At 52.7% G+C, this 13,569-nt stretch overlaps 4 protein-coding genes across 4 annotated transcripts; 2 read left to right on the plus strand and 2 right to left on the minus strand.

Annotated features, from left to right (window-relative positions):
* Window positions 1-345: 345 nt before the first annotated feature.
* On the plus strand, window positions 346-1,675 carry B0T26DRAFT_650273 (WD repeat-containing protein; the record flags this gene model as incomplete). Its single annotated transcript, XM_060438166.1, has 2 exons — window positions 346-610; window positions 675-1,675. The coding sequence occupies 2 exons, from the start codon at window positions 346-348 to the stop codon at window positions 1,673-1,675; spliced, it is 1,266 nt and encodes a 421-aa protein (XP_060295205.1).
* Window positions 1,676-3,293: 1,618 nt separating this feature from the next.
* Window positions 3,294-4,376, minus strand: B0T26DRAFT_651511 (xylose isomerase-like protein; the record flags this gene model as incomplete). Its single annotated transcript, XM_060438285.1, has 1 exon — window positions 3,294-4,376. The coding sequence occupies one exon, from the start codon at window positions 4,374-4,376 to the stop codon at window positions 3,294-3,296; it is 1,083 nt and encodes a 360-aa protein (XP_060295206.1).
* A 4,737-nt stretch (window positions 4,377-9,113) lies between these two features.
* On the minus strand, window positions 9,114-10,148 carry B0T26DRAFT_678162 (uncharacterized protein; the record flags this gene model as incomplete). The annotated part of the gene is made up of 5 exons (XM_060440185.1): window positions 9,114-9,140; window positions 9,226-9,368; window positions 9,415-9,547; window positions 9,622-9,741; window positions 10,002-10,148. 5 exons carry the CDS (start codon window positions 10,146-10,148, stop codon window positions 9,114-9,116), a joined length of 570 nt encoding a protein of 189 aa, XP_060295207.1.
* Window positions 10,149-10,565: 417 nt separating this feature from the next.
* On the plus strand, window positions 10,566-13,437 carry B0T26DRAFT_718890 (uncharacterized protein). The gene has a single exon (XM_060442397.1). The coding sequence runs from the start codon at window positions 10,920-10,922 to the stop codon at window positions 13,314-13,316; it is 2,397 nt and encodes a 798-aa protein (XP_060295208.1). The 5' UTR covers window positions 10,566-10,919; the 3' UTR covers window positions 13,317-13,437.
* Window positions 13,438-13,569: the final 132 nt, after the last annotated feature.

Raw genomic sequence — 13,569 nt, forward strand, 5'->3', positions numbered from 1 at the left:
TCAGTACGGATATATATGTAAAACTCCGGTACATTACCTTAGGTACTGGATACCGACTAAAACTCAGGCCCACCTCAGCCCACACCCTACTCTGGAGCAGCGACAGGGGACTGTGAAAGTACCTGCAACAGCGTGCTAAGGCGGGAACTAGCCTTCGAACCCCCCCAGGCAAGCCTCAAATATTTTCGCGACTCGAGGTTCTTCGCGAAAGAAATCCACTCCTATCCCCAGACCCGATTACTTTTTTTTTTTTTTTTTTTGGCTATATTGTATGTCGGACAACAAAACGACATGAAATAGGAACCAAGACCTCAATAATCTGACTGCACTGATAACTGGCCCACGATGCTGGAAAACCTTTGCACCCTTCCGCTAACATCGGATGTCTTCGCTCAAGTCGCGCACCCATCGCAACCGCTCCTGACAGTGGGTTTAGCGAATGGACATGTCGAGAGCTTTCGCCTACCCTCGAGTGATGATAGCGAGACACCCGAGTATTACGACGAGAATAGTAGCATCAATGGAGGGAAAGGTCTGATCAAGAGCGTCTGGAATACGCGCCGGCACAAGGGAAGCTGCCGGTATCTTGCCTACAGCCATGACGGAGATGGTAAGACGTCACGGCGCATTTGCCCTAGCTTTTCGCACCTCCAACTAACACAGTGACTCCTTAGCTCTCTACTCCGCCGGCACCGACTCCGTCGTCAAGCACTTCTCTCCTGAGACCGGCTTGGTTCTGTCCAAAATTGGCCTGCCCCCCCGTAGCCCGACCTCAAGCATTACGGATTGCCCAGCTATTCTCCATGTCTTATCCCCCCAGACGCTGCTCCTTGGTACCGACTCGGGCGCTCTATACGTTTTTGACTTCCGCGAGAATGGCTATCTGGATCCCAAGCCAGTCCGCAAGAACTTCCCACACGTGGACTATGTGTCCAGCATCACACCCCTTACGCCTTCAACCGAGAGCACCTCTGGCTTTCCCAAGCAATGGGTCTCGACGGGCGGCACTACGCTTTCTGTCACCGATCTCAGGCATGGCATAATTGCTACCTCTGAGGATCAGGAGGACGAACTGCTTTGCTCTACTATAATACCGTCTGGTCTCGGGCCCAAGCATATGCGAAGCAATGCAGTCGTTGCCGTCGGTACTGGTGGCGGCGTACTGACGCTGTGGGACCGCGGCGCATGGGATGACCAGCAAGAGCGCATTAATGTCGCCGTTGGACGGAATAAGAGGGATGCCGAGAGCCTTGACGCCATCGTGTTTGCCCCGGAAGAGCTAGGATGGGGCAAGAAGGCTATCATTGGTGTCGGAGACGGCAGCATAAGCATTGTGGACCTGAGGAGACGGGAAGTGCAAACCGTTCTGAAGCACGATGACGTTGAAGGTGCAGCGGCTCTGACCTTCGACTACCAGAACAGGCTGATAAGCGGCGGTGGCAAGGTGGTGAAGGTCTGGGGTGAATCGGGCGTTTCGGGTTTCGGTGATGATGAGGAGGGTAAGGAGGACGAAGAGTATGGTATCAAGAGGTCCGCCGACAGCGACGAGGAACCCGACAAAGATGATAGCGACAGCGATGACGACCGCCCTTCAAGAACCAAACAATCCAAAAAGAAACGACGCAAAGGCAAGGGAAGCCAGCCTAAGGTGGCGTCCTTTCCTGGGCTGGATTGAATCTGCTGACACTGGCCACCGTATTGTGTAAACGATATGCAACGATATTCGACAATTTCTATCTCCGAAGACTTCGACTTACGTGGGCCACCCACATTATAACTAGCAAGTTCTAGCAGCCTTTTTGGGGCTCCTCCTTTCTCCGACAAGAAACTAAATGTCTTTTCTGCGAGAAAAGAAATACCGACCAAGGTTGGCCAACGACTCGCACCAGCCACATGGATTTTGCATCCGAATATTTTACTTTTCGGTTGCTTCCCTTTGTAGCTTACTCGCCACTCGTGGGAACACTTGGGAGTCCAGCCGTTTTCTACAAAGTAGAGTTCACGGGGTCCCCATCCTCCGGCACTTAGTGTTCTGTTCGTAAAGAGCGATGATAAACTCGAGCATTATGTTCCAGTAGAGATTTGAGCACAGCCAATACCGGCCGAGAGTTGTAGCCCAACCCTTAATGTCTTCAGCCTGGGTTTACTCAATTCGTTTCGTTCCTGCAAACCTGGGTCTTGGTAATCAAGTTGACGTACACTGCTCCATACAGCTCACACCGTCCTCATCTTGCTACTTCACGTCCTGACTCAGTACAAGCATTGTCGATTTTTGCTGTCGCGGGATCCTCAGGGGCCTGGAGTAGCCGTTCGTGGTCACCAGGCTGCCTGCCTCATTAAGCACGAATGGCGATATTAGCTGCAACACCCACCTACTTGCCATCTGGCACTTCTGCTCTTGCCATTCCCAGCGCCCCCATTTCCGCTAGATTGACGGCGGGTTTTCGGCCTACGACAGAGACAGCGGAGGCGTAAAACAGGTGAAGTACGATGCGTATACTTAGTCGTCATATTGAGAATGTCGATATCACTTTGCCTATGGCTATGGAGCTCTGCGGAGCGGGTTTATAAAGGAACCACGCGTGTCCCCCACATTCTTTCAACAGCGTACCTCGTCTGATCAGGGAATAAACTACTCAAGCCCGCGGCATCAAGCCGAGGCGGGGGGTGCGGTTACCCGACACAGCTGACTCTTATTTCTAATATTTAGCTCCAATATGGATGCTGAGCGGTGCTTTGAGGTAGGTACGAAGTATCTACCACAGATCCATGTATGATGTCTCGATAGACGGCCATCATTCCTGCCCAAGGCGAACTAATAACTTCGGGCTGGCTGGTCTGAAGCACAACAGTATAATTTTTAGGACTCTCTGCTTGCCGTAAACACTCCTTTTGTCGAAGTCCACGTGTATTCACACCCACGCGAAAGGGGCGAGGCCCATCCCAGTTGTTTCAGCGACAGTTGGTGCCGGCTCATCTGCGGGCATGGGCGGGGACGGATAAACGGCAGCCATGGAGTATGCGGAGAGGAAATTATAGTTAACTAAGTTGCAACTAACTGTGAGAGCTGGAAAAAATATGAACATTATTATCTTTGTCTATGGAGCAACTATTTTTCTATGATGAGCCCTTGCCAAAAAAAAAAAAAAAAAAAAACGCCCCACCGGCCATGTACAGTCTAAAATCCAGCAAACTAATGTACTCTCTATGTCGTTGCGTATCAGGGTATGTCCGTGACAGTACGGCTATGGGCTGAAATTTATGCCCGAGAAGTTGGAGGGCAGGAAATGCAATCACAACAATGCTGATATCCGCGGGAGTGGCGCAGGTACGTCGGGCGCCAGCGGGAATCTCATGTCCTTTGATAGCTTGGCCCATGAGATTGCACCTCTCCTGGCGAGCTCCTCGGGGACTTCAGAGCCCTCGTCAGACATGCGGCGATTGAAAAGTTCCAGGCTGACCCATCCCTCAAAGCCTAGACCGTGGAAGAAGGCCCAAGAAATCTCCCTCACAGGTAAATATGCCCCGTATTGCTTCTCGCCGTAGAACAATCTGCAGTTTCGTGACCAGCTCATTCTCGTCGGTTGATCCGGGTGGTAATAGGGATGGCCTGGAAGCAGCGGCTCCCTGAGCCGCTCGGCGTCCACTACCTGCACATAAAACACCTTGGAGACATCCACCTGCAAGACTAAAGCCGAGATCGACGTCCTCACAGCCTCCTCGGCGTCTGGCGTCCGGCCTGAGACAGCAGCCGGGTCTGCGTAGATGCGTCCGGCAATATTGAAGGTGTCGAGGCACATGCCGAAGTTGGGGCTGTCGACACGCTGCACAACCTCCCAGCAGAGCTCCCAGCTGTCCACTCGTGTGCTCCAGCACAGACTCTCGTAGGCAAAGCGGATGGGAGGTGTGGCCTGGAGGCCAATGTCTGCAACCTCGCGCAGGTCGGCAACAATCAGGTCCAGGTCCTCCGTGACATGCTCCGCGGGTAAGAAATTCGCGGGAATCTGAATGAGGTCCGTTTCTAGCTCATGAGCGAGCTTGATCCACAGGTCGAGCTTTTGCAGATGCCGCTCATGCTCGGCACGGTCCAGAAGGCCATCGTAGTGCATGAAAGGCTGGAGGCAAACAATATCGAGGCCCCGGACTTTGCACATATGCCTGATTTTGCACGCGGCAGCCAGTTGAGCGGCAGCCGAGGAACCGGCGCGAGAGGGGGGATCGCGGGACAGGCGATCTGCGATGTCGGCCAGATCCTCGTGGAATAGCTCAATGCCCCGGTAGCCGTACTTTTGGGCGGCATCCAACTTGCGACCCAGAGAGTGGCCGGCAAAGCAGCGACCCAACGACATGGAGCTGATGGCGAGTTTACACTGCATCCTGACTTGTGAGGAGGGGGGTCACTGGTATAGTATGTTCCAGTCCCCAAGAGTCTCTGTGACTGAGAGATAGACTTGAAACTGGGCTGGTCGCTGTGCCGAATGACAATGGGTTTCTATTATTATGCCACAAGGCCCCTGGAGTGGGAGAAGAGAGAAGGAAAAGGAGCGATAAGAGAGATCGGGAGATATCGAGATAGTTGAGAGAGATGAGGTGCTTGAAGATGACTGAGATAAGGATATGGCGCAATGGAAAGAGATAGGTAGCTGGGCAGGAACAATGGGATGTGAGGCGGGTTTATCTACCTAATATATATACATTTATACATCCAAATATAAATATATAAACATGAATGTGTGTGTCTTGTCTCCACCGAGTGGCGCGAGAAGACGGGAATGCAAGTGACACGGTGTGTAGGCAAGCAGGTACCTACCTTGGTTCTTACGTGACTGGGGTACCTAGGTAGTTCGGACTGCGAGATAGCCAAGATTGTGAACCGATGGTCTGGGAAGGCATCATCACTGCAAAGGACCGAAGCGGAGACGAGATAAGAGTCATGGGGATTTGGGAGGAAGGGGGCTGGTCGAATTGACGACTTCTCAACAACAATAATAACACCACCATGGATGGGTACCTAGGACCTGGATACCAATTAGGTACAAAGAGCCTACATACCTAGTTCGTCACTTGATGTCCACTCGCCGCCGACAAGCGCAAAGGGCCGAGACGAGATGAGATGAGATGAGCGGTGGACGGAGTGGACGGACGGACGGGATGCAGCAGCGCGGCAACTCGATTGTCTCACCTTGCACGTTTTTGTCTCACGCAACGCCGCCAGCGCAGCGAGGCCAGCGCGAGACAGAGACAGGCATGGCAGGCTGGGTTGCCAGTCAGTAAGTCAGGTCAGGTCGGGGCGACCTCGGCAGACGAGAACCAACATTCAGCAACTCGAGCTAGACGTCTTTTCCGCGCAGTTGGTTGCGTGTGTCCATACCCCGAGGGGGAGGAGGACAATCAATCCATGGATGATGATGTGAAACGTTTGCTTGTGGTGTTTCTACTCAGCAGCCGGACAGCTTGGACCTAGCGGGCCTTGGGGGCGGTCAAGGTATTACCCAGGTAAGGTAGGTTTCAGGGAATGCATCCAAGGGACACACTGACTTTCCTGGGAGTAGCGTTAGCATTTTATCGTCATGACCACCTGTCCCAGGCAAGCGGTGACTAATTGCTTCCTGGAATGTCGTTGGTTGGTGGTGCTGACCTTTTTCCGCCTGGTCCCTATGTGTTTGTACTAACGCTATGTTCCTGCCTTCCCGGGTTGCTGCGTATGTACATACGCTAAGATGCAGTAGGTACGCATTCTATCATTACCTCCAATGGCATCCATGGTATTCCGTAAGGCAGGAAACAGAGGGGTGTACGCTGCAGCTTATTTTAATAGTGCCCGCCGTATTCCTTACTCTGTCTGGCGTAGACCGAAGGTATGAGGTGCGTTCCTGTCGTGTAAGGAGCGACTAAATAAGATCCATTGGGCGGTGGATTAGCACATTGCATATGTGGGGCCGTACTGTACATGTACATACCTGTCTCGTCTTCTGGAAGGACCTAACTCGAGGATCCCAAGGATCGCAAAAGGCGGAAAAGCACGCGGCTTTCTGCAGACATAAGCCGCCATCCACTGCACCCTTTTGCGTCTTTGGGTCCACCAGAGGGGGCCGAAGATAAGCGAGCCTAAGCTTGCTCCATCATGGACTCTGGTGAGGTGAGGTAAGGCGGGATGAGGCTTCTTCCCATCGGGCGCACCGGGCCATGCATGTCATGGGCTCAGTAACCTCATCCTGCTTATTTCTACTCTTCAGTTCACCGCAGGTTCCAACTGTCGTTGTTAGTATGTGGCACAGAGATTAGGCACTCGCACAAAGGAGCAACAGGTACCTCGTATGTACTACGGATTACTTACCTTCCTAGGGTGCTCTTTTTCGGCCGGTTTACCACCTACATCTCATCCCGGGATGCCACATCAACGTCGACGGGAGTCAATTATCTTACATAACGTCGATGCACTTCAGTCGCCGTACGAAGCACTCGGTACTACCGTACGTACATACAAGCCGAGGCCGCACTGGAATAGTGGAGTAGACAGGGATAAATAGGTAGGACCTATTCAAGCACCAACGAAGTGGTGCGCCCGCCCGTGATGGCTATTGTGCGAGCCCCAAACACGGGTGGCATTATTGTTTCCATGGTCTTGCTCCAGATTCGCGGGAATCCGTATTGGCGAGAAGGGACAAAGCCCGTCTAGAGAAAGTAAGTCTTGGTTTCGGCATCGTTCCGGCCCCCCCGCTAATGAATGGGCCAACGACAGCGAACAAGGAAAGATTTGGGCAGCTTACTTGTACTGCCCAGATAGTGGATCCACCACCCTCGAACCAAACTGTACGCCTGTCAAGCTGTCTGCCCTGACAGGAGAACAACATTCGATTGCCTGTTCCGGTTTAGGGAGGTGTCTCTCCGCGCGCTGCTGCCGACCAAAAATACATAGTAAAAGCGGCAAACCACGTTAAACACCCATTGGTTAGCCCCTGTCAACGGACAGCTACGGACAAACAAACACACTTCTTACCTCGTGCGAAATTCCATATGCCCCTTTACATAAAAATCTGGTGCTTACTCTGCTTCCCCTTGTCTATTTGTAAAAATAAATTATAAAAATGAGGCTCCAATCGAATTAACAGCCATGCGTGAGGAACCACCTTCTAGCGGCCTTTATTAGCATCCTTGATAGATACCACCACGTATCTGTTTGGTAAACTCGTGGCCTCCACGTCGCCCGTTCTGCACACGTTTTTTTTTTAAACCGTGAGCTAAGCTTACGATGGGCACTGATACACCTTGACTCGACAGGCATGATGACGGTCTTTCCTCAGGCTAATACGGCATCCTGTATTCGACTGTTCATCCGCGCTCCTCGAGCCCTCACCGACCCCTACTGTGTACACCGTCTTGCACGCCGGTTAACCAGGGGCCCAGTCAACCGACTGTGCATTCAGGGGCATCCGCCAACATGCTTCATCAAACTCGCCATAACCTCCCATCTCGACGAGTAAGCCGAGAAGTGCCGCGGCGTTGGCGCCTCCAACACCATATTCTCACGCCATCTGCCTGACGGCCGGCGCCTCTTTTGCGCTCGGTACATGCCGAAGCATACGTCATTGGTGTCCGCAAGTGCTTTGATCTACAACGTGCAGCAAATTGCCGTCACTGGCGCCGCCGTCAACGAGCACCGTCCAGCCCTTGCGGCTGGTGGAGGCAACGTCGACGGCACGCAGCTACGGTACGCGCATCGTCCATGTTGGAGATGTGTCATAGCCCGTCTCCTTACACAGAATTCCGCGCCCTCGCCAAGGCAGAGGGGTCGCAGGCTCTAATGGACACGGGCACCCAGCTCTCGTTTAGCAGGGAATTAAGCAGGTGAGTACATACGTACTTACTTCCGCGTCCTCCATCTTTTGTTTACATCGCCGCTATTTGGTTTCCTCCTCTTTGACCTCCCTCTTAGCCCCTTCGATCCTTTTCTCTCGCTTCCATTCATTCGCTGATACAATCTCAATTTATGGATACCTTCACTGGGATTGGAAGCGCTGGACAGGCCATGAGGCGTGCGAGCTCCCTGCCAGACGTGTCAAGGATGCGATCGCTTCCAGGCCGGCTCACCACCCAAGGTTATCCGTACAGCCGACTCCGGCCTCAGTTCAGGATGATTCATCGTTCATTCACAGCCCCTCCCAGGGGAGGAACAGGGGGCGGTGAAACGGCCCGTGCTGGGTTTCCTGCATTGTTTATACATATATCGCAGACTATTAGCTTAGATCAGGCTATAGCACAAAGATGCAAGGGACGGTAGCGATCGATGACTTGGTTTGACGGGGGCATATGGATGGCATCACGTTCTGTTGAGTTGGCGTATGATTTGACCCGTGAAGAGCGGTGAGATGGCCCAGTGCTCCCCTTGATGAAGTAATTCGCGAGGCGTGGGTGGGGGGAGGGGCCGGGCGACAGTTCCTAGGTCTGCTAGGAAGGTACGGCCGAAAACATGAACGCTTAAGCCACCAAGGTGAGTTGATGCTAAATAATGGTGCAGGTGGATTTTGTGACAGGAGTTCAATTGCGAGTGCAACACCTGAAAACCTAGTACACATTTTCATGCACCGGGGCAAATCGGTGTGCTATTCCGGCCGATAGCGGAGGTTTGGGCTTCACAACCGAACAAGCACCAGCCCCTGGCGGACTGGCTCCGACGTCAATGCACACTCAAAGGTCACCATGTATGGAATTATTTTGTATGGCACGACACTCGCCTCTAGGACGACTCGATAACACTAAAGCCGCTAGGCTCATTAGGGCACATGACCTATCCCGACGCAAAACCTTTTCAAGAGGAGGCGGGAGCCAGACATTTCCCAGCCAAGAAACTCTATTCTTCCCACCCCACAAGTCCTCCTTTCTAGCCACACACCTAAAGCCGTCGTCGCTTAGTAGCTTTGGTCCTTCCATAACAAGCTCGCTGGCCTGGGCCACGAGCCTAGTCTCAAACAAAAAATAGACGAAGACGATAGAGGGGGTCATACGCAAGGGGAAAGAAGAGTGAGATATTGTTCTCCATCTTTAATATTATATATAGCGTACACCGTACAATAGTGAAGTTCCAAAGCCAGTTGTTAGTCGCCGCGTGTATTTCATGCCAGACACTTCTGGATCGATGACTCCAAGTCGTGCCATTACACGGTGGTGAGTATTAGGCTTTTTGAAGATAAAAATATAGCCACCGTGCCGCCTAACACGTCTTACCGTCTCGGATTGTAGTGTCTGCCTGCCAGCGCCACAGATGCTGACAATGATGATTGCATCCGCGTCGACAGTCACAGAAACGAGTTCCCTACGAGCCGGAACGCTAAGTTTGACTTTGGAGCAAGGGCTCTTGTGAAGACCTCCTGCAATGATCTCAGGCAAACGTCCGGAAACGTAAACACAGCTTACCTCTACCATCGGGGTAAAGGGGGACGACGGCAGCGGACCCCATATCCAAAGATGTTTGGAGCCTTAGTGTTTTAGGTTTGGCAGCGGTTCCAACTCGTCGTCCCATCATGCAGGCGCCGCCGACGAATACGACCTAAGAGAAAGGCGTAGTTAAACTAAACTTGAGAACCTAAATACAACCACTGTAGTCGTCCAATGGTTATTTACTGTGTGGTGCAACTTGCTGACTTTTAGCCACCTCGGCGAGCCACAATACCATTCATTGCCAAGAGGAGCGAGATTGCTTGAGGCGGTCAAGTTTGGGAAGTTGGGGACCGCCTGCAATAACTTGAGTAACACAAGAGAGATTACAGAGTCCATATTCGCAAGTGGTATACTGGTTGGAGATGGTATAGGGACAAAGAGTTGGACTGGATTGGGTGGAAGTCGTATCAATACGTGATACTTATGTACGAAGCATTTAGTATTTCATGCGCATTCCGCTTTTGCCCTCAGGTATCACGTACTGTTAGCAGTGGTATTGCGTATTAGGCAAGCCTTGAAATTACGAGGATGAACGTTTTACCAGCTCACCGGTCCCCTCTCACCACGTTTCCACGCATCGGGAAAAGCAGGACAGAGACCGGTTCAGCTTCTACGGGGATGGGACAGTCATCCCTCTCATCTTCTCTCGCTCCCTTGGTGTGGTTCGTCTTATCAAGGCTTGGAACGACTGACCGGGTGACGGCGGGCATTATCAGCGTAGAACTAGGACTATTAGTAGCTTCCCTCTGTTTGGCACTGACGAGAATTTCCTGTTCAATAACGCGAGCGACTTCGAAGCAAGAAACCCTTTGGGTGAATCATGGCCCAAGCCCAGTATCCGGTCCACAAAAACTATTGGCTTGGCTGCGCGGCTGTGACATCAAGGAGGTTCCGATACGCGACTTTGGAGATGATGGCCGAGCCCATGGCAGTATACCCCGGAAGCACGTCGATTACGGTCTATAACCAATGATGGTCCAGATGCCAGTCCCTAACAGGCTACTATGGTTGGGGAATACTCTCTACTCTGGCGGGCGCCGTACCGTAGGTTTTACTTTGTGAGTGTGTATGAGTGTGTGTATGAGAAACTTGAATACCGTAGAAGGCAATTTTGCACCTATCAAATTCGTCTCTCGTTGCACCATGGTTTATATTTGATCCATTAAGAATTTTAATTGAACTCCGGAGTATCGAGATCGTGCAATCGCTTCAACTGATTACACACGATTCGACACAAACCTCTTTGAGTCAGTAAATGACTAATATCGCCCAAAGGGCCAACTTCTTGGTACTATTCATGAATCAATGCCCTACTCATTATTCCCCCACGGCTTCAAGCCAGTCGCATGCTATGATCAAACAATTGTAGGATTGCGGACTGATAGCTCTTCCCGTGCGAACCAACTGACGTGATCGCTCGGCTAAAGGATATAGAATCATTGTTTGGATAAAATCTGGAGCCGATACAGGGGAATCTAATCATGATTGTTGAGGGAATAAAGATAAATAGGCTAGCAAATCCTTCTGTAGGGCCCCCAAAAGCTTGCAAATTTCCATCGAATCTTCTGACGCTTTTCTCCTTGGAACTTGAGCCGGCAAGAATGAGTGCGAGGAGATTTCGGGCGGTGAGAAGACGGGGCGAGCTGGGCGCGTCGGAGTCGAACAGGCAAGAGGAGCCGCCCTGCTCCTTCCCGGTTCGGCCAAGCGCCGCACGTCTCGGAGGCTCTCGGTCGGACCAGACACAGCCCCACGAAGAGGACGAGAAGCCGGGATTTTTCAACCGCACGGCAACCACGATGGACGGCAAGAAGCGGGGCTTGCCACTTCCTGTGCTGCCGCCGCAACGACGTGTGAGATGCGGCTGGGTGCTTACAGGTGCAGCTATTGTGGGTGTCGTCTTGGTCGCCGCCGTTCCCCAGTGGACGCCGACCAGCTCCTGCTTTACAGCTTCCCAGGGCGATATATTTGGTACCCAGAGAGTCGACTACGCCAATCGAGGCCAAGCTCAATCTGCCGCCGACTCCCCTTATGGGCAGTTTCCGGCCGCCAAAGACCCGTTCCGCTTCTTACCTTGCACACGCGCTACGCTGCCGCCCGCCATCGAGGATGCCAACGCTGAACGCACCTGGGCTGCCCTCTTCGACCCAAACCCAGATCATTGGAACTGGACGCCAGCACCAACCAACCAAATCGTGAGACCTACAGATCCCTATGCCGGGCGTGGTATATACCTGTGCGGCTACTTGGATGTTCCTCTTGATTACACCAACAAGGCCGACAGCCGCATCGCCAGACTTGCCGTCACTAAGCTTCAAGTGTCTGGGCTTGCGCGGCTCGACCCCAGCTCCGGTGCTCCCACGAACTCTTCGGCCGGCAGGAAGAGTGAAAGAACCATAGTTATCGAGCCTGGCGGTCCCGGTGGAAGCGGTACCGGGTATGCTTGGCAGTCGTCAAGGGGCATCACCCAGTTTCTGAGCGATAGCAAATTCGATGTTCTGGGGTGGGACCCCCGTGGTGTCAATGTCTCGCTTCCCGCAGTTGCCTGTTTCCCGCATGATCCTGACCGGGACCACTTCTACCTGCTCACTTCCAAGCACCGTGCGGTGTCGGACTCTCCAAGAGCCCAGCTTGAACTTACCGACGCCATGAACGAAGCCGTCTTCCGCGCCTGCTGGGAGCGGCAAGGCGATCTGGGCCGCTTTCTTGGCACCGCTTTTGTCGCCCGCGATTTGGAGCAGATTCGAATAGCGCTGGGTGAAGATGAGCTAACTGGCTACCTCGTCAGCTACGGGACAGGCATCGGCCAGACGTATGCCAGCATGTTCCCTGGCAGCGTGGGTCGTATTATCCTGGACGGTACCGAATATGTCCGCGACCACCGTGAGCGTGGCGGCTTTGGATGGACCGCTCTTGATAACACCACTGATGCGTGGCATGACGGCTTCTTGGGCGAATGCGTGAATGCTGGGTCCCAGTATTGCGCTCTCGCAAAATCCACCGACGGCAACCCTGTCACGCTCCCGAGCCTCGTGAAGCGCATGGCCACACTTATGGCCTCTCTTGTCGACCGTCCCATTCCCGGATATTCTGTGCTAAGCGGTGCAACATTGGTCACATACTCAGCCCTTGTTGATACCATTTATGGTGCCATGTACAGCCCTAGCAGCTGGCCCACTCTTGCTCGAATCCTAGCCGAGCTCGAGGCTGGCAATTCGACATTGGCGGTGGCGGCACTCGAGAACTCTTCCTGGTACTACGACCCGGAGTCTTCCTGTCCCGAAATTGCCAGGCCGTCATCGGATGAGCTGGGTCAGATGGTCATTTGTGGAGATTCCTACGACGCTACCGAGTCTGATGACATGGAATGGTGGCTCTCTCTCTGGGCAAACATGACTACGAAGTCATGGGTTGCTGGGAACTCCCGTTTTTACAGCGTCTTCCCATGTCGACACTACGTGACTTACTGGCCTCATCCGGCCGAAGTTTTCCGGGGCGACTTGAACCACCCCCTCAAGAACCCGGTTTTGCTTATTGCCGTGACATATGACCCCGCAACTCCGTTGCGAAACGGGAGGCGCCTGCTTGACGAGATGGGACAGAACGCTAGGCTGATTGCGCACCACGGCTATGGACATGCGTCAAGAGCCGATACTTCGAACTGCACCCAGTCCATAGCCAAGAACTACATTCTTCACGGCATTGTACCCGAAAAGTCAGAGACAGCCTGTTATGCGGACGAAAAACCATATTTATATGGTGTCAAGAAGAACCAGACATTAGTCCTGAGTGCCCAAGCTGAGACCGAGGATCCTATAAAGGCATGGAAAGAGCACCTGCGACAATTGGCGCTTTGGAATCCGAGGCTCGTGCCTGGTTGATAGGGTGGACTCCCGAGACATGTTTGTGGGGGTAGGCAAAAGCTATTGAATAAATAATTGAAAAAAGAACAGAAAAGGAAATAAACGGGCGGCCACTCAAAAAACCTGTTTACGAAACACAGCATGCCATTATCCAGTGCTAAGCTATAATTATGGAGGTACTTTTCTAGGCAATAGCAAGGGACCGCGAAGTATCTTAGAACGCTTTCCAGTTTGATGATGCCGGCCCTCTTGGGGCAGTGCCTTACCTATT

Source organism: Lasiosphaeria miniovina (assembly GCF_030549165.1).
Source record: "Lasiosphaeria miniovina strain SMH2392-1A chromosome Unknown B0T26scaffold_5, whole genome shotgun sequence".
Lineage (NCBI taxonomy): Eukaryota > Fungi > Ascomycota > Sordariomycetes > Sordariales > Lasiosphaeriaceae > Lasiosphaeria > Lasiosphaeria miniovina.